Here is a 21,555-nt window from a genome sequence, read left to right as displayed (position 1 = left end):
TGGTGTTTAACAACACATGAGCCAACATCAGACTCCGAGCGCTACGATGCTAAAGATCAGAAGATCCAGTGTGACATCATCGTTACCTGGCAACAGTAGCCCTCATCTGACTTTATTGGAGGATATTTACACCAGCAACACGGTTTAGTTTGATATGACGGATTAACAACATGCGCTGTGATATCCAGTTCATCTGTAATAGATACTGGATCTAATCAGTCAGCAGATATTTGATCAGCTTATTTATAACTATACTAGAAACAAACACAACTGTGTTGGTGATTCATGCAAACTTGCATATCAGCCTTTGAAGGTTTTGTAGTATTGAGAACAAAGAGGTTGTGTTAGGGCTGAAAAGCCCGACTTGTTCTCCTCTGCAGGTCATCAAATGCACCACAGAAGTTTGTATTTGCACAGCCTGTATATGTTTGATGGCTTTATTATTCTCTGTTCAAAGACAGTAAATATGGAAAATGTCTCATGTAGTATCAGCTTCATTTAAAATGACTGCAGCAAACATTTAGAGAACATGTGCTGTAGTGATGGGTCGTTCGCGAACGAAATGGCTCTTAGAGCCGGCTCTTTGACGTGAACGACGCGAGCCGGCTCCTTATCGCGAGCCGTCACGTGGGTTTTTTTTTTTTTTTTTCTTTCTCTCAGCCTCTCTCTCGCACTTTTTTTCCGCTTCACTCTGCACGCGAGCCTTGTGCTTTACGCTGGGCAGAGGGGGGAGGGGCGGTAGTTACACTCAGTAGCACAGGAACAGAGCCAGAGAGAGAGAGAAAGAGAGGCAGGGACAACAACATTAGAAAGGTATAGTAATCATCCACAACTATTTTCGGTTGCAGATGATAAAGGATTGAGAAAGTTTATTCATGCAGGTCCATATGACAGAGAATATGCATGTTCTTTTAGTTTTCATATTATAATTTATATTTAATTGTGTTGTGGTTTGCAGTGTTTTGTGTTCTTTTCACTTTAAATTTGTGAAAGGAGAAAGCTGAAAATTTAAATAGTTAAAACTTGAAATGTGAATAGTTGATTTTTGTATTATATGATTTATTTATTACATTTTATGTGGAGTGAATAAATAAAAGTATATTTACGGTGGCCCCTAGAGACAAAGCACATACAAACTTCAAATCACGTACGAACTCTGAAGCATGTACAAACTCCAAAACACGTAAAAACACGTACAAACTCCAAAACACGTAAAAACTCCAAAAACACGTAAAAACACGTACAAACTCCGAAGCACGTAAAAACTCAGAAGCATATAAAAACTCAGAAGCACATAAAAACTCAAAACACGTACAAAAGACAACAGAAGTGCTCCAGGATGCTGGGCGCAGTGTTGAGCCTTTGTTATCTTGTGGCTACACAAGCCAGCAAGTACCAACGACCGGATTTGGTGTGTGGTAATAACAGGTAAATGAACTTTTTTTTAAATTATTTGAATATATATATGAGTGCCTGTGTATAAATACACAAACAATACACACATGCTTTCAATTGTGTAATTTAAGTGATCTAGTAGCTCTGCTTTGGAAGTTCAGTTCATGCTAGAAATGTGTTTTGGAGTTTGTACGTGTTTTGTCTCTAGGGGCCACCGCATATATTTATATATAAACATATATAAATAAAACCACTTGTTTTTACGTTAGTAATTCCTTTTGTGCATAATTTTATATTATTGTTAATAATAAATTAATTAAAGCAACAAAACAACCTGAAGAGCCGGTTCGGAGCCGAAAGAGCCGGCTCTTTTTAGTGAGCCGAACCGAAAGAGCCGGATCTCTAAAAAGAGCCGGAAATCCCATCACTAATGTGCTGCTGTTTGTCCTACATTTCAACACTGAATGAACCCTGAAAACATGATGGCAGCTGGCAGGTTGGAGTTCACATGAAATATCGGCTGTATGAAGACTGGAAATATAGATGATAAAAACATGCAGCCAAACATTTGTGGTCATGGATAAACTATCTGATCCAAAAAGCAGGAAGTGACACAGCTAGAAAGTGTGTAACAGCTGAAGTCAAATGTGATGCAGAGTTGAATCTGCACTTGGATCCATCTATGAAAGGTCCACATGTAGTAATCACATGAGTCCTGATGTTTGTCAGTCAGCTTGATAACTCCATCTACTGTGGCTACATATACTGGGCTGGTAGCTCCACAGTGTTGGAAAGAAACTATTAAATGTGCAAAGTTTAAAATCAGAGGCTCTTCTAACACAGGAGCCATGTTGAGTTTAGATCACAGCCGACCACCGGCAGTCTGAAATGGAATGAAGCCCATTGACAGCCAGCAGGTCTAAACAGGAACGCACCCATTTGTATGTGTGGCAATGATGTGGCTGCGGCTGACACAGGATTGGTTCAAACTAAACATCAGACACATTTCACAGAGTTCACAAATAAACTCACGTTTTTATTTTTGAAGATGATCATAAAGTAGAATTTATGGTCCAGTAGAAACAGCAGGAGGTTTGAGCCCTTCTGATGGCAAGGCAAGGCAAGTTTATTTGTATAGCACAATTCAACAACAAGGTGATTCAAAGTGCTTTACAGAGACATTAGAAACAAAAACAAATAAAAAGCATGATTTAAAATTGATTAAAACAAGCAAACAAACTAACTAACTAATTAACAAACAAACAAACAAAACAGTATATAAAATCAAAACAGATCAGAACAGTAGATAAAATCAGTAGTTAAATGTAAGTTTTGAAATTTAAGCTTAAAAGTGTGGATTTGGTGCTTTATTCAAATGCAGCTGAGAACAGGTGAGTCTTCAACCTGGATTTAAATAAACTGAGTGTTTCAGCTGATCTGAGGCTTTCTGGGAGTTTGTTCCAGATATAAGGAGCATAAAAGCTGAATGCAGCTTCTCCGTGTCTGGTTCTGACTCTGGGAACTGATAAAAGACCGGATCCAGATGACCTGAGGGATCTGGAAGGTTCATACTGGGTCAGGAGGTCACTGATGTATTTTGGTCCTAAACCATTCAGAGCTTTATAGACCAGCATCAGAACTTTAAAGTCTATCCTCTGACGGACAGGCAGCCAGTGTAAAGACCTCAGAGCTGGACGGATGTCCACTTTTTTGGTCTTAGTGAGGACTCGAGCAGCAGAGTTCTGAATGAGCTGTAGTTGTCTGACTGATGTTTTAGGTAGACCTGTAAAGATGCTGTTACAATAATCAAGCCTACTAAAGATGAATGCATGGACTAGTTTTTCCTGGTCCTGTTGAGACATCAGATCTTTTATCCTTGAAATATTCTTGAGGCGATAGTAAGCTGACTTTGTTATTGTCTTAATGTGTTTTTTTAAGTTTAGGTCTGCATCCATCACTACACCCAAATTTCTCGCCTGGTTTGTGGTTTTTAGATGTATAGATTGAAGTTCTCTGGTGACCTGTAATCGTTTTTCTTTGGCGCCAAAGACTATTACCTCAGTTTTGTTTTTGTTTAGCTGGAGAAAATTGTACGGGGCCTTGGTCTCCTGGTGACATTGTGATATATATTTGTGTGTCATCTGCATAGCTATGACAGTTTATTTTGTTGTTCTTTATAATCTGTGCCAGTGGGAGCATGTAAATGTTAAACAGAAGGGGTCCCAAGATGGAACCTTGGGGAACTCCACATGTGATACTTGTCTGCTCAGATGTGAAGTTACCTATTGATACAAAGTATTTCCTGTTTTCTACGTATGTTTTGAACCAGTTTAGTACAGTTCCTGAAAGACCTGTCCAGTTCTCCAGTCGTTTGAGTAATATGTTGTGGTCAACTGTATCAAATGCTGCACTGAGATCCAGTAAAACTAAAACTGACATTTTTCCACTGTCTGTATTCAGACATATGTCATTAAACAGCAGAAACAGGATTTGGAGGAAGATGTTAATAGATTAGAAAGAATTGTACACTGTGAATCAATGCAAGTCTTTCTATATAGACAGATCTGTAATAATCCCTCAGGTAGGTTCCTCTGGGACAGTCACAGATAGAGACACCAATTCTGACATCCTTTGAAAGGCTGACTTTGAATTGTCATCACTCGTCATGCACACAGATGTTAATTCTACATATTCCTGGTACTGAACTCTAAATCAATATGAAGAAAATGCTCCTGCTAATCTGCATCTATGTTGATATCAAATCCTTTTCCACCACATGGATAAATCTCTATAAATCTTTCAGTCTGATCAGAATGGGCTCAGTGTTGTTATTGCAGCTCCCTGATGTTTGAAAAGCTAAATGTCCATTTTAAAGTGCTCGTGTGTAGGATTGTGTTTCCTTCCTTTGTGCAGTTCTTACAGTAAACATGTTTGAATGTTTCCTGTTCCCCTGATGCTTCTTCCTGTTGGATAAAATTGGTTTGAATAACATGTTCTTATAGGTTTTAATGAACTTCAGACTGTGATCCACTTACAAAACTGTCTCATTTTATTGGAACGATCCACATTTGCATCCATTCACGGTACATTTGACATCTGAACACGTTTGTACACATGATGAAAGGACAGATGGTGTTTGTGTGTCCTTCTTAAACTTAGTGTGGATGTTTCATCATGTAGAACTACTTAGAACAAAGTCTTTGGAACATTTGGAGAACACGTTTAGGAAAGTAACATCCTGGTAGAACATTTTCTTAAAGCAGAGCAGAGCTGCAACATGACTGTGAGGATTCAGAAGAATAAAGTCAGAATTCTTTATTATTATGAAGATTAAAGTGCACCTTAATGCTGCCGATGAACACACATGTTCTTTGTGAAAGCATGTGTGAGCACAGCTGACATGCACCACACTGACCCCACTCGCCCCATTTCTTCATCCACTTCTTGCTCTTGTGCTTGAAATGAGACGCAGCAAAAGTCAGAGGCTCTAAAATCCACAAAAAGGGGGCTCGTTAGATCAGGATACTGGATGTGATCCATAGAAAACATGGATAATACACCACTTTATTTGAAGACATCTGTAGCACTGCCTCAGTTCTGGATGTTTCCACAGACTCCTCTGTGCACCTAAAGGAAAGGTCAAAGGTCAGCAGCACATGTAGTTGGGACAAGTCTTCAGTCGCACAAACTACACAGTCATTTTCCTCCAATGACGACTTTTCACTTGCAGAAATGGTCCTGTGTGATTTCCAGGCTGTGATATAAAAACTAGTTCCTAATGGCAGCGACTCACTCAGTAAACATGTGTTTCCTTCACCAACCTCACACACAGATCCAATAAGATCAGGAAGTGGGCAGTATAGTACAATATGTGTTATTCTGTGCTGCACTGCCCAAACTAAAGATCTGCTGAAGTGTTGGAAATGATCCAGATGTTTATTTTGGACGATACAGCAGAAGATCAGACATGAAAGTGGAGATAACACAGAAGACCTGCAGCAAAGGTCAGAGGTCAGACTGGGCCCTGGATTCAACAATGAGCCAATGATCATCAAGCAGTGACTAAAGCAGAGCCCTGACCTTCTGACATTCATCACACAGTCAGAACAAATGTCTGCTGATGACTTCATCTCATGAAACGACTGATAGATGTCAGTTCATTGATCAGCTGAGCTGCTGATCTTCATCGTCACAGAAACATTCAGCTTGTTTCAATCAGTAAATAACTCCCACTACTCCCAGTTTGAACTGTTCCCACTCAAAATGCTGTGAGAACAATGATCATTGTAGGACTTCACAAACATCACGTGTTGTTTTCCACATGTAAGATCAGCAAACACACAGAAACTTCCTGTTGCCACACACGGCCTCTAAAATCTCTTCCACGCTTTCTGTCTGAAGTCCACTCTCTGTGTCGGATCCACAGGAAACAACAAGATCTTATTAACATGGTTTTCAATGTGTCTCCTTCCAAAAAGTCCAACCAATGAACAAATGTGTGTATTTGTGGAGGCCGAACAAAAGCATGACACATTTCTCTGTTTCTATAAACTGGAGTCAAACACAAACATGAAGAGTTTCACTGACAGACTCCAAAATGCCCCCACAGTGGATCAAAGGGAAATCCTACAGTGTGGCCAGAGACTCTTAATGGCTCCAACATCAACACATCCACAATGTTGGATCCAGTTCTGCCTCACAGAGTTACTAAGACACACCCTCTGCAGCATCACAACAGCTCCACCTGCTTCACCTGCCTCCTCAGCATCTGTACACCTGAAGAGAAAAGAAAGGCTCCAACAGCTCAAATCTACAAAGGATTCATGAAGTTTCATCCAACAATAACATGTTTGCCTTCCACAGTGTGCTGTTAGACACCACTGTACCTCTGCCATTTCAAAAAGAGCAGCTTGGGAACATTTTGGCTCCAAACACTTTGTGTTTAAGTTCTTTGTTTTCTTTGTGAAGCCGACAACATCTGGAGCTTTGTGACTCATAGAAACATCATTTTGTTCTTTAGATGACAGCAGATTGGGACTGAATAATCAATCACTATCAAACCAATAAAGACAAACATGCTGATTTTACAGGAACTTTGTTGGAGAAGCTGCAAAGACATGAAACTGGTGGAGATCCCAAACCAGTTGATAGTGCTGGTTATTCCAAATAAAGCTGTTTCCCTTTGAGATGAAATGTCTTTCTGTCCTGATATATAATAAAGATGTTGTTGTTTTTGAGCCCCTGTATTAAAAGTAGTTTAAAGTCAGCTTGAGTTTGATGTCTTTATGTCAAAGCTGCTCATGATGTTGAGCTGCTGATGGAATAAAAACAATATAAAAGCATGTAGTCCAGACTTAAATGTAGCCTGTTGTTAGCTGAGGTCCACACACAGTGTTTGACAGTGTAAAGTGTGTGAAAGGGCTGCTGGTGGAGCTCACTAGGATGAGCAGGTGACCACGAGGTGGAGAGCAGCTGGCCTGGCTTTGACCCGGGCCACGCCCCCTTTCTCTCTGCTTTGCTGTCACTTATCTTCACTGCTCTGTCCAATAAAGCTGAAAAAGGCCCCGAATCAAAGAAATCTGCTGCAGCCTCTGAAATGTCTTCTGTTTCCTTCCCGACGGCTTTTTCACCGTCAGCCCATCAGACAGTCCAGCAGCATTTATGATGATGTCATGATGTTGAAGAGGCTGCTACGGTGGCCTCCCATGACCCCCAGCCTCATCACAGCTGAGATGCAGACATTTGAAAACATTCAGCAGACAACTGAATAACAGTCCAACACAACAGTCTGTGTGCAGACACACACTGACCTTTCATATAGTCAAAGGAGTCAAACACAGCTGGTTGAGTCATTTCTCTGTGAGTCTAAACACAGCACACACAGAGAAATGTAGACAGGATGTGCAGCCAGTGCAGTAAATGGTCTCAATATCAGCTCTTTAGAAAATGATCCTGATGAACATGAAACTAACATCCAATGAGAAACAGCTTCCTTGTTTCATGTCCAATAACAATAAATGCAGAGATGATAAAGAGCTGTTCTATTGTAAAATGCTGAGATGATTATTAGACAGAACCCAGCGGCTCACCAAAAGCCTGCATTGAAAATCTATATGAAAGTCATCTATGCTCATATATGGCAAAATCCTGTAACTGTCACTGTGTTTTTCATCTGTGCTCTTGTTGGTTGGACAAGTTTGTAAATGACAAAGAGCTCAGTGGACTTTGCATCCATCAGATCCTGTTAGATGTTTGTTTTTCCTTCACAGCTTTGTGATGAAGGCTGAAGAACAGAGATATGAACTATTGCCAACATGAATCCTGATGCATGACATGGGCACAGACCCACCAAAGCAACACTCAGCTCACCTCATTCCAGGCGCTTGTCTGCTGGAGACCATGGACCTTGTTAGTCACACATCAGCACCGTGGTAGGAAACAGCCTCCATCATTTCATTAGATCTGAATTTGGACTGTTTCCCTCTGGATGAACCAAGTCTGTCAAATCTATTGATCCAACACAAACAAACACATTGGCTCACAGTCAGATTGGCTTTGTATGGATGGTGTAACAGGGGGCTGGGAAAGGATGCTGAAAGCTGAATATAACACAGAACAATAACAGGACATATAATAATGTAGAAACATGATCTTCAACAGGCACACTTCTGTTATTCATGATCACAAACACAAAGAACTTGTGCAGCCCTGATATCAGCCCGAATATATGAGTGTGTTTGCCCAAAGACTGAAACAGCATCAACATGACAGCTGTAAGAAATCTTCTCTCAGCCTTGTTTGGCAGAAGATCCCTGCAACAAAGATTGTAGCTGAAAGATGACGTGTGTAAAGTTTGCTCTGTGGGAGGGTCGAGGCTGTTTTTAGACCTTTGATAGTTTCCAATCCAGTTCTGACAGACAGGAATAAAAACAACATCATTAAGATCAGATCATGGAGCTGTTTGCTGCCTTGTTTCTATCTTCACATTACAAGACTTTACTACAATAAAGATGCTGACATGTATCTGTAGCAACAACATCATTGAATCTAGAACAACTGGAGCCAAACCAGTGGCTCTGCTGGGATCACTGGTGAGCCAACACTTCCTTGTTGATGCAGATTTCAGGGCTTCCTTTTGCTCCTCCGTTATAACTGTTCTCTCTTCTCAACACATGATGACACAAAGGAATCAGCAGTGACAAAGATGATGCTGAAGAGAAGCACACACTTCACACATATAACAGACCAGTGCAGTTACACACACCTCTGCTCGACATCAGGCCTCAAACAAAGACACAAAACACTAACTTGACTCTAAACAGAAGAAACGAGCAGCTGTTTCTGTTCTGTGCTTATTTATATTTGACACACATGCTTCTCTTTGTGCAAACACACATCGCACTATAAGGGTAACCTCGCACACAATGATTGGACAGCACAGTGATGATGCTGGGAGATCCTATACGCAGCAACACAGAAACACTGAGAACTTTAAACAATGATGGAAAGTGTTATAAATGACTTGTTGGCCTCTGATCTGTCACAAACAGCTGAAACGTGTCTCTCATGAGTCACATGAAGGTTTTTGACAGAAAGGACAAAAAGTAGCTGCAGTCAGTTTGTGTCATTTTTATATTTATTCATCTGGGAGAAAAATCTGAGGGACATTAAAATGTGTTTTCAACAGAGACAAGAACATGAATATAACAGAACAGGTAAATGAACATGTTTCAAGTAAACAGCTGGACTGATCAGGTCCAAACACAGAGTGATAAACTTGTCAAACAGCTGTCATATCTTTATATAGAAGCTCTTTATAAATGCTGCTCACTGCAGTCTGTTTACTAATAATGTCAAAGTGTTAGAAACACAGAAACATCAGAATGGTCTTTGTTCACAGAAACCTGTCTGGGATCCTTTGTTGTTCTTTTGATGCAGAGTTACATTATAAATATAAAGAGTTATTTCAGAGTCTCATCAGTTTTCCTGCATGTCTTTATTTAACACATCAGCAGGGCTGAAGCTCTCATGTTAAACACACACTGATCTATGGACACGTTCATGTGTTTCTAACAGAACCAGGCTGTTATCAGCCTGCACTAACATTATGTCACACACACTGAATGTAACAGTGACAGTTTACATCATCACACAATCAGCTGTGATTGTTTCACTGTCATCAAACGAGTCAACAGGAAGTAGAATCAATAGAAACCAATCATTTACTGACAGCATGTCTGATGGAAATAAGTGCAGATTATGTATGAAGTCTAACTGCACACAGTAACTGTGTTACAATAAGGACTTAACAGCGCCCTCTGCTGGAGTGTTTCAGTACTGCGTTAACTAGAATACACCACCTCCTCCTCACACCACCTGCTACAGCTCTACTCTTCTATGACTACAGTCATCCACAGCACTGATGTGAGGTCACATGGTTCATATGTAAGGAGCACAGCTGACCTCAGGTCAGTTTAATGACTGTGAGCAGCAGCTGTGTTATTGTCACTGTGACAGGGAGACACTCTCAGACACAGCGCTCATGTCAGCTTGTTCTCATGCAGGAGGATCAGGAGCTCCATGTTTGTCTTTCTGTTTGAATCATGATGTGTTTGTGCCATCAGAGTCTGTCATGAGTACTCAGGGTTTCACAGCAGCTCTTCTGGATGCTGACGAGGACTCCAACCTCATGTTTCACCTCTCTGAGCTTCTGATGTCTGTGAACACTCGTGTTTCTTCTCTGGGCTCATCTGGACAAAAACACCTTTCTGTGTTTGGCTGCAGCCTCATTCTGACTGACAGGAAGTGTGTTATCCATGAGCTGCACTTCTGTGAGGAAGTTTCCTGCTGTGTTTCCTGTCTGTGGACAAACACGAGTGTTCCAGCTGAGGACTTGGTTCCTTCCACCTGTCCATACAGGACATCACGCTGTCTGCAGCTCTGTAAATGCAGCTCCAGGTCCTTCCACGTGCTGCTCTGTATTTGTGCAGTTTGTAGTGTGTCCTGGGAAACGTAGCACACATGGTGTTCTTCTGCTGTTTCCTCCTTTCACTGAGTGTGAAACACTGACGCTGTGCTGTTGTTCACAGAGGGGAGCTGATTCTAGCTGCAGCTGGACTCTGTCATCTAACTGAATGTGTTGGTGCTGATCACGGGGCTCTGAGGGGGGAGCAGCAGGAGGACTCTGGATGCTGACGTCAGTGTATCTGTGGAAGCTCCCACAGCGTGTCTGTCATTCAATATTGTGCTGTATATTGTATCTATGCAAAGATGAACAGACTGTGTGTTCACTGGTCTCTGTGCTGCAGCTCTGATGTCATCATCACTCCCTCCTCCACCCTCAGCAGTCCCAGCATGCTGCTGTGGTGCACCCCACCCTCACTCTACACCTGAGCCACAGACCACACCCTCCACCTCAATATACACCACAGTTTTCTCTGCTGTGGAAATGAGATCAGGAGGAAATCATCATTATTATTATTTAATAAACGCTCACATTAATGTGGGCTTATTTGTTTCATATTAGAAACATTAGTTGAGTGTTTTTAGTATAAAATGGTCAAAGTCCCTCTTTTTGCTCCTCCCCTCACCTGTGGATGGGCGGTGCTGTTACCGTGGTGACAGCTTGGATGTGTTTCAGTCCTGCCTGGTTATCACTGCAGGAATCTTTCACATTTATTACAGGTAATAACTCTGATTTTTCTGTGTATTATGAACCAAATGTATCCTGATACACACAGAGATGGATGAGAAGAGTTTTTTTTGCAGTTTATGTAGTTACTATGGACTTAATGCATACATATTATTGAAATTAGGGCTATAACAGTTGTATTGATGTATAGCAACTTGAAATGCTCCCACAAATGGCTCCACAGCATGTAAAAATATAACAAAAGCTCTGGCGGACTTGGTTCTGTGGTCAGTCTTAAAGGGTGAAGTTAAACTCTGTAATCTTCACTGTGTCACAGAGTTCAGTGAGTCCCGTTATTCACAGTATCAATCAGATCATCAGAGAACAGCTGATCAGCAATCAGTGGTGCCAACAGCGCCTCCTGTGGTGAGAGGATGCAATAATGCAATGTAGCATTTTTCCACTCAACACTTGCAGTCATGGAAACTGTCTGTTGGATCTGTGTGACGTTGCTTTCTTGGTTAGAGTTCCTCACAAATGTCCAGATGATTCTTCTAATGAGGCGTCGACCATGTTTGCAGCTCTTTGGAAGAAAACGTCGCCCTTTGCCATCCTTACTTTTCTTTGACTTCTTCAAATGCAGCTGAACTCCAGCTGGTATTTTCTTGGACTTTGCAGCTGTTTCTGGTCATCAGTTCATTCCTGCAAACCTCTGAAGCTGAACAACAATGATGCTGCATTGCTGGCTGATCCCAAAAGGTTGATTCTGTTCATCTGGACGTTTTCAGAAAAGTTTGCTCACTGATCAGGTGACTTCTTCAGTCTCAGCTGACTGCAGCTTTACAAGCTTACAAACAGCACATTTGCACAATGACTGAAAGCAGCAGCACCTGATATATATGATACTAATATAATACATATACATATATAATCCATACTAATGATGAAGGAACTGAGCTCACAGTCCATTATTCATTCAGTGAACTACTCAGTTTATTTTGGGCCTCAGAAATGCTCACTCTGTTTGTACATCACTGTCAGCAATAGACTCATTCTGCTGTGTGGACAGGAACACATGTGACATCACTTCCTGTTTGTTTGTGACTGAGGAAGAAGTTTACAAGGAATCATTGAGAAGAGTTTCAAACATCAACTGATTGAATCCATGAATCTGAAAACGTGTTTGTGAGTGAAAGAGACAGACATGTACAGACTGAACTATCTGTTCAACAGTCAGAGTGTTTCTGTAACAGGAGACACTCTTTACACTCCACTCAGCACAGGGACACTGAGCAACCAGGAAACAAGGAACTGAACCAAAACCCAGGATAAAGAGTTTGAGTGAATGTGGTGTTGAAGGTGTGGAGGTGGATCAGAGTGTCAGAGGAGACTCTGTAGAAGGACAGAGTGCCAGCAGGACAGTCCACATACACTGCTGCTCTGTTAGAGACAGAGGAGGAGGAGGAGGAGGAGGAGGAGGATGTTTGATGGATGGATGTTTGTATGTCATTGTGCCAGAGACAACGAGGACCATCATCAGAGCAGTACAGACTCCAGGACTGATCATTGCGTCCAAACACACAGTCAGCACTGTCTCCTTTCCTTCTGATGCTTCTGTAACTCACTGATATAAAAACGCCTCCTCTCCACTCGACCTCCCAGTAACAGCGACCAGTCAGACCATTTCTACACAGCAGCTGTTCATACTCATCAAATCTGTCTGGATGATCAGGATATGACTGAACCTCCTTCAGAAGTGTCATCTTCCTGTTGTTGTCAGACAGTTGGAGGTTTGTGTTCACTGTGTTTGTGTCGATTGTGAGTTGACAGGAATCTGATGGAGAGAACAAACACAATCCAGCTGCAGTTATTGATCCATCATCTGTTCATTGATTGACACTGTTATGTTGTGGCAGGGATTGGTTCACCAGGGGGCAACAGTTGTTGGAGAGTTTCCAGTCTGTGGGGCGCATGCCCCGGTTCTCTTAATAAAGAAAGTACTGTGAGCTAAACATGGTCTCAGTGGTTCCTTAGTCTTAGATATCACATATGGCGACGAGAGTAAAAGCCAGGTTTTGCTGTGAAGTTACACCGTGATAAGTGACTTATGAACTGAGGTTGGCAACTGGTACAGCACTAGCATCTGTTGGAAGCGGAGCGTAACCCTCGGTGTGGAATACTGGCTACCACTTTGGGCTCGGTGGCACCGTTCGACAGCGAGCTGCAATCCTGGGAGGAATATTGTGAGATTTTGGATTACTTCTTTGTGGCGAATGATGTTAAGGAGGAGGAGAAGAAGCGAGCGGTACTGTTGAGTTGCGTGGGCGCACAGACCTATGCCCTGATTAGGAACCTACTCAGTCCGGTCAAGCCAGGGGATCGTTCTTATGCTGAGTTGGTGGGATTATTGAACAATCATTTTCATCCTAAGCTGAGTGAAATTGTGCAGCGGTGGAAGTTTAACACACGGAATAGAAGGCCGGAGGAAAGTGTGGGCGATTATGTAGCGCAGCTGAGGAAGCTCGCACAGGACTGTAACTTTGGAGACTCCCTGACGGTGATGCTGCGGGATCGTTTAGTATGTGGAATAAGCGACGACAGAATACAGCGCAGATTGTTAGCAGAGGATTCGCTAACATTTGAAAAGGCGCTGAAGTTTGCTCAAGCAATGGAAGCTGCTAACAGACATTGTGGATTTGAAGAGCATGACGGAACAGTCGCGATTCACTAAAGGATTAGGAGCGGTGAACAAGATGGAGGACGGCGGCTCAACATCACAACAGGTTGTCAGGAAGTGCTACAGATGTGGAGGGCTAAATCATGTGGCCAAGGACTGCAGGTTTGTTTCAAAAAAATGCCACAACTGTGGAAAGGTGGGACACATAAAAAAGGTCTGCCGAATGAAAATGGAACAAAAAGGAGGGCGTGGCAGACAAGGTAAACAAGCCCATTTCTTGGAAGAGGAGAATGTGGAGAGTGAGGAAGAAGGAGCTGAAATGCACCACATAAAGGCGAGTGTGACTATACAGTGGGGCAAAAAAGTATTTAGTCAGCCACCGATTGTGCAAGTTCCCCCACTTAAAATGATGACAGAGGTCAGTAATTTGCACCAGAGGTACACTTCAACTGTGAGAGACAGAATGTGAAAAAAAAATCCATGAATCCACATGGTAGGATTTGTAAAGAATTTATTCGTAAATCAGGGTGGAAAATAAGTATTTGGTCACCTCAAACATGGAAAATCTCTGGCTCTCACAGACCTGTAACGTCTTCTGTAAGACGCTTTTCTGTCCCCCACTCGTTACCTGTATGAATGGCACCTGTTTGAACTCATCATCCATATAAAAGACACCTGTCCACAGCCTCAAACAGTCAGACTCCAAACTCCGGCATGGCCAAGACCAAAGAGCTTTCGAAGGACACCAGGAAAAGTATTGTAGACCTGCACCAGACTGGGAAGAGTGAATCTACAATAGGCAAGCAGCTTGGTGTGAAAAAATCAACTGTGGGAGCAATCATCAGAAAATGGAAGACATACAAGACCACTGATAATCTCCCACGATCTGGGGCTCCACGCAAGATCTCATCCCGTGGGGTCAAAATGATCATGAGAACGGTGAGCAAAGATCCCAGAACCACACGGGGGGACCTGGTGAATGACCTGCAGAGAGCTGGGACCAAAGTAACAAAGGTCACCATCAGTAACACACTACAACGGCAGGGAATCAAATCCCGCAGTGCCAGACGTGTTCCGCTGCTGAAGCCAGTGCATGTCCAGGCCCGTCTGAAGTTTGCCAGAGAGCACGTGGATGATACAGCAGAGGATTGGGAGAATGTCATGTGGTCAGATGAAACCAAAGTAGAACTTTTTGGTATAAACTCAACTCGTCGTGTTTGGAGGACGAAGAATACTGAGTTGCATCCCATGAACACCATACCTACTGTGAAGCATGGGGGTGGAAACATCATGCTATGGGGCTGTTTTTCTGCCAAGGGGACAGGACGACTGATCCGTGTTAAGGACAGAATGAATGGGGCCATGTATCGTGAGATTTTGAGCCAAAACCTTCTTCCATCAGTGAGAACTTTGAAGATGAAACGAGGCTGGGTCTTCCAACATGACAATGATCCAAAACACACCGCCCGGGCAACAAAGGAGTGGCTCCGTAAGAAGCATTTGAAAGTCCTGGAGTGGCCTAGCCAGTCTCCAGACCTCAACCCCATAGAAAATCTGTGGCGGGAGTTGAAAGTCCGTGTTGCTCGGCGACAGCCCCAAAACATCACTGCTCTCGAGAAGACATTAATATGAATAGACATCTGACTATTTTACAGGATAGACAATATAAACATATTTAAAATTAAAGGAATTGAAATGTACATTGTGCCTTGGTTTAGTGTCTGGAAGAGTCCTGACTCAGTCAATTATAGATGATGTGAGAGGGCGGGTGTGTGTGTTTAGGGCACGGATGGCTTGGGGATAGAAGCTCCTCTTGAGTCTCTCTGTCCTTGCCCGGATGATGCGGAACCTTCTACCAGATTGCAGAAGTTGGAACAGTTTGTTGCCAGGATGGGACGGGTCCTTCAGTATCTGCGCTGCTCTAGTCCGGCATCTCCTGGTGTAGGTGTCCTGAAGCGGGGGGAGAGCAATCCTGCAGCAGCGTTCTGCTGTACGGATCACTCTCTGGAGAGCTTTTTGGTCCATCACACAGCTGTTCCCGAACCACGATGTCATGTTCTGTGTGAGGATGCTCTCCACAGCGCCTGTATAGAAAATCCTGAGGATCTTTGGAGAGACCCTGAACTTCCTCAGTTGTCGTAGGTGATACAGGCGCTGCCTAGCCTTTTTGGTCTGGACCTGAATGTGGGCAGCCCATGTCAGGTCTGAGGAGATGTGAACACCAAGATACTTGAAGGACTGCACCCTCTCCACTGGAGCTCCATTGATGATAATGGGCTTGTAGTCTCTGTGCTGACCCCTTCTGAAGTCCACCACCAGCTCCTTGGTCTTGCCGACGTTCAGCTGGAGGTGGTTGTCCTGGCACCATGATGCCAGATTCTTCACTTCATCCATGTAGGCCGCCTCATCGTTGTTGGAGATGGCACCCAACACCACTGTGTCGTCAGCAAACTTCACAATGGTATTGGAGCCATGTGTGGCCACACAGTCTGAAGTGTAGAGGGAGTAGAGCAGTGGCGAGAGGACACATCCCTGAGGTGCTCCTGTGTTGATGGTGATGCTGTTGGAGAAGCACCTGCCCACCCTCACCACCTGAGTTCTGCCAGTGAGGAAGTCTAACACCCATGCACACAGACGGCTGTTAAGTCCCAGATCCCTGAGCTTTGTGAACAGTCTGCAGGGCACTATTGTGTTAAACGCTGAACTGTAATCAACAAACAGCATTCGCACATAGTTACCCTGTTTCTTGTCCACGTGGCTGAGAGTGGTGTGTAGGACGTGGGCGATGGCATCCTCTGTGGATCTGTTGGATCTGTAGGCGAACTGCAGCGGATCTGTAGTGTCTGGGATGGAGGAGGAGATGATGTTCTTCAGCAGCCTCTCAAACACCTTCATTACTACCGAGGTCAGTGCAACTGGCCGGTAATCGTTCAGGGATGAGGGTTTGCTGTTCTTGGGCACAGGGATGATGGTGGATCTTTTGAAGCATGTGGGGACCACAGACTTCGCCAGGGACTCGTTGAAGATGTAAGTGAACACCCCTGCTAGCTGGTCAGCACAGCAGCGCAGCAGACGGCCGGTGATGCCGTGGCTGACTAAATACTTTTTTGCCCCACTGTATATAATGTGCATGAGGAGATTAGCATCCCAAGGGAAGAACCCATCAGACAGAAGCTAAAAGTAAATGGACAGAATGTGACATTTGAAGTAGACACAGGCTGTGGTTACACTATCATGTCGAAGGAGTCATTTAAAAAACTTTTTGAAGGCAGTAATGCACCCAAAATAAACAAGTGTGGAATCAAACTGAGAACGTATGGAGGCCACAAGGTACCTGTGTGGGGAGCAGCCCAAGTGCAGGTGGAATTCAGAGACAGTAAAAAAAAACTGGATCTGGTGGTGGTTGAAGGGGCTGGAACTAGTTTGATGGGTCGGGGATGGATTAAGGCCCTTCAATTAGACTGGCAACCTGTACATAAGATAGAAGGCAGAGATGATGCCTTACAGCGGATACTGGCCAGACGTGAAACAGTGTTTAAGGATGAGTTGGGAACGCTGAAGGGGTTTGGAGCAAAGATACATGTAGCCAGTGATGCCAAACCGTGCTTCTATAAGCCCCGATCAGTTCCATTTGCTATGAAAAAGAAAGTGGAGCAGGAACTGGAGAGACTGTTGGAGGATAAGATCATCCAACCAGTGAAATTCTCAGAGTGGGCCGCACCCATTGTACCCATACTAAAGCCAGACTCCAGCGCCAGAATTTGTGGTGACTACAAACTGACTGTTAACAAGGTGTCGCCTGTAGAACAATACCCCATTCCACGAATGGAGGACATGATAGCGGGGCTGGCGGGAGGAGAAAAATACACCAAGTTAGATATGAGTCACGCATATCAACAGGTTGTACTTGATGAGGAATCTAGAAAGTATGTCACAGTGAACACACACAGGGGTTTGTTTACATACACCAGGTTGCCGTTTGGTGTGAGTTCAAGTTCTGCCATGTTTCAGTGCACCATGGAGAGTGTGTTGCAAGGTCTGACCAATGTCGCAGTGTATCTGGATGACATCATCCTGACGGGAAAGAATGACAAAGAACATCTTCAAACACTGGATGGAGTGCTGCAGCGCTTGGAGGAGGCGGGCCTGCGCTTAAAAAGGAGCAAATGTCAATTCATGGAGAAGGAAGTGACATTTTTAGGACATCGGGTGGATAAGACCGGTTTACATCCAGTGCCAGCAAAAGTGAAAGCAGTGCAGGAGGCGCCACCCCCAAAATCAGTGACAGAGCTCAAAGCTTATTTGGGGTTGTTGAACTTCTATAATAAGTTCTTGCCAAACTTGTCCACACTGTTGGCCCCACTGCACAAGCTTCTGAGAAAGGGGGAACCATGGTGTTGGGGACCAGCACAGGAGAAGGCTTTCTGCAAATCAAAGGAACTGTTGCAGTCAAGCAGTGTGTTGGTACACTATGATGCGCAAAAGGATTTAACTCTTTCTTGCGATGCGTCCCCCTATGGAGTGGGAGCAGTACTAGCTCACCGCATGCCAGATGGTCAGGAAAAACCCATTGGGTTTGCATCGCGTACCCTGAATGCAGCAGAAAAGAACTACTCACAGCTGGATAAAGAAGGATTGGCTGTAATATTTGGTGTACAGTATTTTCATAAGTACCTGTACGGAAGGAAGTTCATGATTATCACGGATCATAAGCCATTGATAAGTTTGTTCCATGAGTTGAAGGCCGTCCCTCAGATGGCGTCACAGAGGATCATGCGATGGGCGGTGTTATTAAGAGCCTATGAGTATGTTATTAAATATAGAGAAGGCAAAAATAACAGTAATGCTGATGGTCTGAGTCGTCTCCCTCTTCCAGAGAACCTCCCTAAAGAGGTGGCAGCTGAAGACCAAGTGTTGATGGTAGATCAGGACCAGGAGGGCGTGATGACATCTGAGCAGCTGCAAAGATGGACAACCAAAGATCCCATACTCTCCAGAGTGCGTGAGTATGCTATGAGAGGATGGCCCACTACGCAGCATCCTAATTTTCAGCCCTACAGACAGAGACAACAGGAGCTGAGTGTGCAGGATGGGTGTGTGCTGTGGGGGGAGAGGGTGGTGATACCAGAACGAGGTCGACGCCCCCTTTTAGAACAGCTACATCAGTCACACCCAGGAATGAGCCGCATGAAGGGCCTGGCCAGAAGCTACATGTGGTGGCCGCATATGGAGAATGACATTGAAGACAAGGTGAGGTCCTGCAGTACATGTCAAGAACATAGACACAGGCCACAAGAGGCACCGCTACACCCCTGGGAGTGGCCAGAAAAGCCCTGGAGAAGGATACATATCGATTATGCTGGCCCGTTTTTGGGTAAAATGTTCTTAGTAATAGTGGACGCCCACTCCAAATGGTTAGATGTGTATACAGTTCCATCCGCTACAGCAGCTGCAACCATAGACTGCCTGAGAAATTGTTTCAGCACGCACAGCCTTCCTGAGATGGTGGTCTCAGATAATGCCCAGTGTTTTGTAAGTGCACAAACTAAAGGCAAATGGCAAAGAACGGAATCACTCACGTCACCTCCGCTCCATATCACCCAGCATCCAATGGGTTAGCAGAAAGAGCAGTGCAAACGTTCAAAGAACTCATGAAAAAGAGTACTGGAGACACACTGGCAAACAAGTTAAACAGGGCTCTGTTTTGTTACAGAATCACACCACAGTCCACAACAGGGAAGTCTCCCGCTGAGTTGATGATGGGCCGGAAGTTGAGGTGTATTCTTGATCTCATACACCCTGACTTGAAACAGAAAGTGACAGCAAAACAAGATAGCCAAAGACTGTACCATGATAGAAATGCCAAGGAGCGCATGTTTGTTATTGGAGACACAGTATATACCAGAAACTATGGTGGAGGACCCAAATGGATACCAGGACTTATACAGGAGATGACGGGGCCTGTTTCTTACTTGGTGATGGTGGGCAATGGGACAGTGGTGAGGCGTCACGTCGATCAGCTGTTTGCCCGCCTGGAGCCGTGCCTGGCAGCAGAAATGCCTGAAGGCCACCCAGGCGAGCCCCCAAAGGCAGCCCCAAACATCAGCGCTGAGACAGGAGACGAGGATGAGAGACACATGGAGGTGCAAGTTACACCAGTGGTGAAGCCACATATGGAGAGTAGTGATTAACTGGAATCACCTGCCACGGGGATACGGCGATCGCAAAGAACCAAGAGACCGCCGGAGCACCTGAGAGACTTTGTGCCATGATTACGGTGAACTGTTATAGGTTAACCTAAGACTGTTGGACTAAAGGTTCATTATTACGGAGTGAAATTTCAATAAAGGCTGGGGATGGGGTTGTTGCATTTTTATAAAGGTGAAGTTTTTGTTTCTGGGTATTTTCTGTAGTGATTAAAACTACAGAGTAGTTCCAGTTTAAGGGGGGAGGAATGTTATGTTGTGGCAGGGATTGGTCCTAAATTGGTAATTTAGGATTGGTAATAAAGAAAGTACTGTGAGCTAAACATGGTCTCCGTGGTTCCTTAGTCTTAGGATATCACAGACACTTTGATGATGACTCCTGACATGATGAAGATGGTTGAATGTGTGCTGCTTTGTTTTCATGAATCCCATTAAAAACACACTTACACTTCCTCAGACCTGGTCTCAACCATCGGACTCCAGCAGGCTCCACCCTGAAAGGAGGAGGGGGGTCAGAGCAGCACAGTCAGCATGCACACATGGACATTACATGGCTCTCACACACTCACTGTTACACACTGAGCTCAAAGCTCGGCTCCACTGTTTTATTCAAAGAAATCTACATTTATTTATCAGCACATTTAAAAACAGCTTGAGCCAAAGTGCTGCACAGAGTAGAGAGAAAATAGGAAACATACACAGTAATGACTATAAAGACTGGTCAGGATTGAAAGTGTGGAGCAGGGAAATTATTTTACTGCTATTGTTAAATAATTATCATCATTACCATTGCATTAAGAATAATATAATCTGCAGCATGGATATTGCATTCAGAGGTTTAAACAGTGTGTCTGTCAGAAAAGGCTAAAAGTCACAGGCTGACAGGAAATAGGCTTGCAGAGAGTTTGCAGAAGTGAAAGCAGTCTTAGGTTATTCTGAGCAGCGGGTTGGACGAGGCTATTTGAATTACTAGGTTATTCAAGTTGATCATTGCTCTAACAATGTAACAGATAGCTTTAAGAAGGCCTTAAGATGCTTATGCACACAGTTATTATGTTTAGTAGAGGTTCTTGATTAAAACATTTATTTAGTAGATGATATATCCATAGTTTCGGTTCGATTATTACATATACGAGAGTGGCTTCTGTCTCTCTGTCTGGTGAAAGGTCAGAAGTGCGAGAGGTGACATAGAGGCTGAGTGAGGTCAACACACACACACACACACACACTTTTAGTTAGATTTATTTAGAGGAGAGAGGTTAGTCATGTCTGGCTGTAACTGCAAAATTGTCTCGGTAAAAGAGGAACCGTTTCTTGTTGTCTCGGCAAGAAAGAGGAACTGAAAGGTAGAAAGGAAGTGCCGGCCATGAAAATAGAAGATGATGTTCTTTCGAACTGTGTTAAAAGTCATTGTGGTGTTGATCTGATCTATGTATAAAATGTATCTGTGACGCATGAAGGGGCGTCATTAATCAAACCCTGATGTTATAAAATAATTGTTTGTGCTTTTAGTAAGTCGAAGATCAATTGCTGTCTGCGTACAGAGTTGGCTTCCCACACGTGTGTATTCATTAAAATCATTGTTTGACCAAGATCTTCTGGACCATGGTTGTTTGTACTCTCCTTCCTCAATTTTTGAACCTTAA

General features: G+C 43.6%; 3 protein-coding genes and 1 long non-coding RNA gene across 4 annotated transcripts in view; 1 reads left to right on the top strand and 3 right to left on the bottom strand.

Annotated features, from left to right (window-relative positions):
- LOC146650434 (uncharacterized) overlaps positions 1-19,757 on the bottom strand; it is a 95,112-nt gene extending 75,355 nt beyond the window's left edge. Inside the window, exon 1 of the mRNA XM_085385489.1 lies at positions 19,676-19,757. The gene's annotated coding sequence lies outside the window, so the exon portion shown is untranslated. The remainder of the gene's footprint in view (positions 1-19,675) is intronic.
- LOC146650428 (uncharacterized) overlaps positions 1-21,555 on the top strand; it is a 387,448-nt gene that overhangs the window by 184,749 nt on the left and 181,144 nt on the right. The gene's annotated exons all lie outside the window — the stretch shown is intronic.
- Positions 1-21,555, bottom strand: part of LOC146650432 (protein NLRC3-like) — a 241,341-nt gene that overhangs the window by 172,409 nt on the left and 47,377 nt on the right. The gene's annotated exons all lie outside the window — the stretch shown is intronic.
- The window catches only part of LOC146650433 (protein NLRC3-like), a 56,641-nt gene continuing 47,371 nt past the window's right edge, over positions 12,286-21,555 (bottom strand). The window contains exons 10-11 of the mRNA XM_085385462.1: positions 20,357-20,403; positions 12,286-12,860 (exon numbers count right to left, since the gene is read on the bottom strand). Coding sequence (XP_085241588.1) covers positions 12,301-12,860; positions 20,357-20,403 — 607 coding nt within the window. The 3' untranslated portion in view covers positions 12,286-12,300. The remainder of the gene's footprint in view (positions 12,861-20,356; positions 20,404-21,555) is intronic.

This window comes from Rhamphochromis longiceps, linkage group LG16 (genome assembly GCF_057381845.1).
Source record: "Rhamphochromis longiceps isolate RC_006_pf linkage group LG16, R_longiceps_female_GT1.1, whole genome shotgun sequence".
Taxonomy (NCBI): Eukaryota; Metazoa; Chordata; class Actinopteri; order Cichliformes; family Cichlidae; genus Rhamphochromis; species Rhamphochromis longiceps.
Note: the sequence above shows the minus strand (reverse complement) of the source record. Positions and strands in the feature narration are given on the sequence as shown.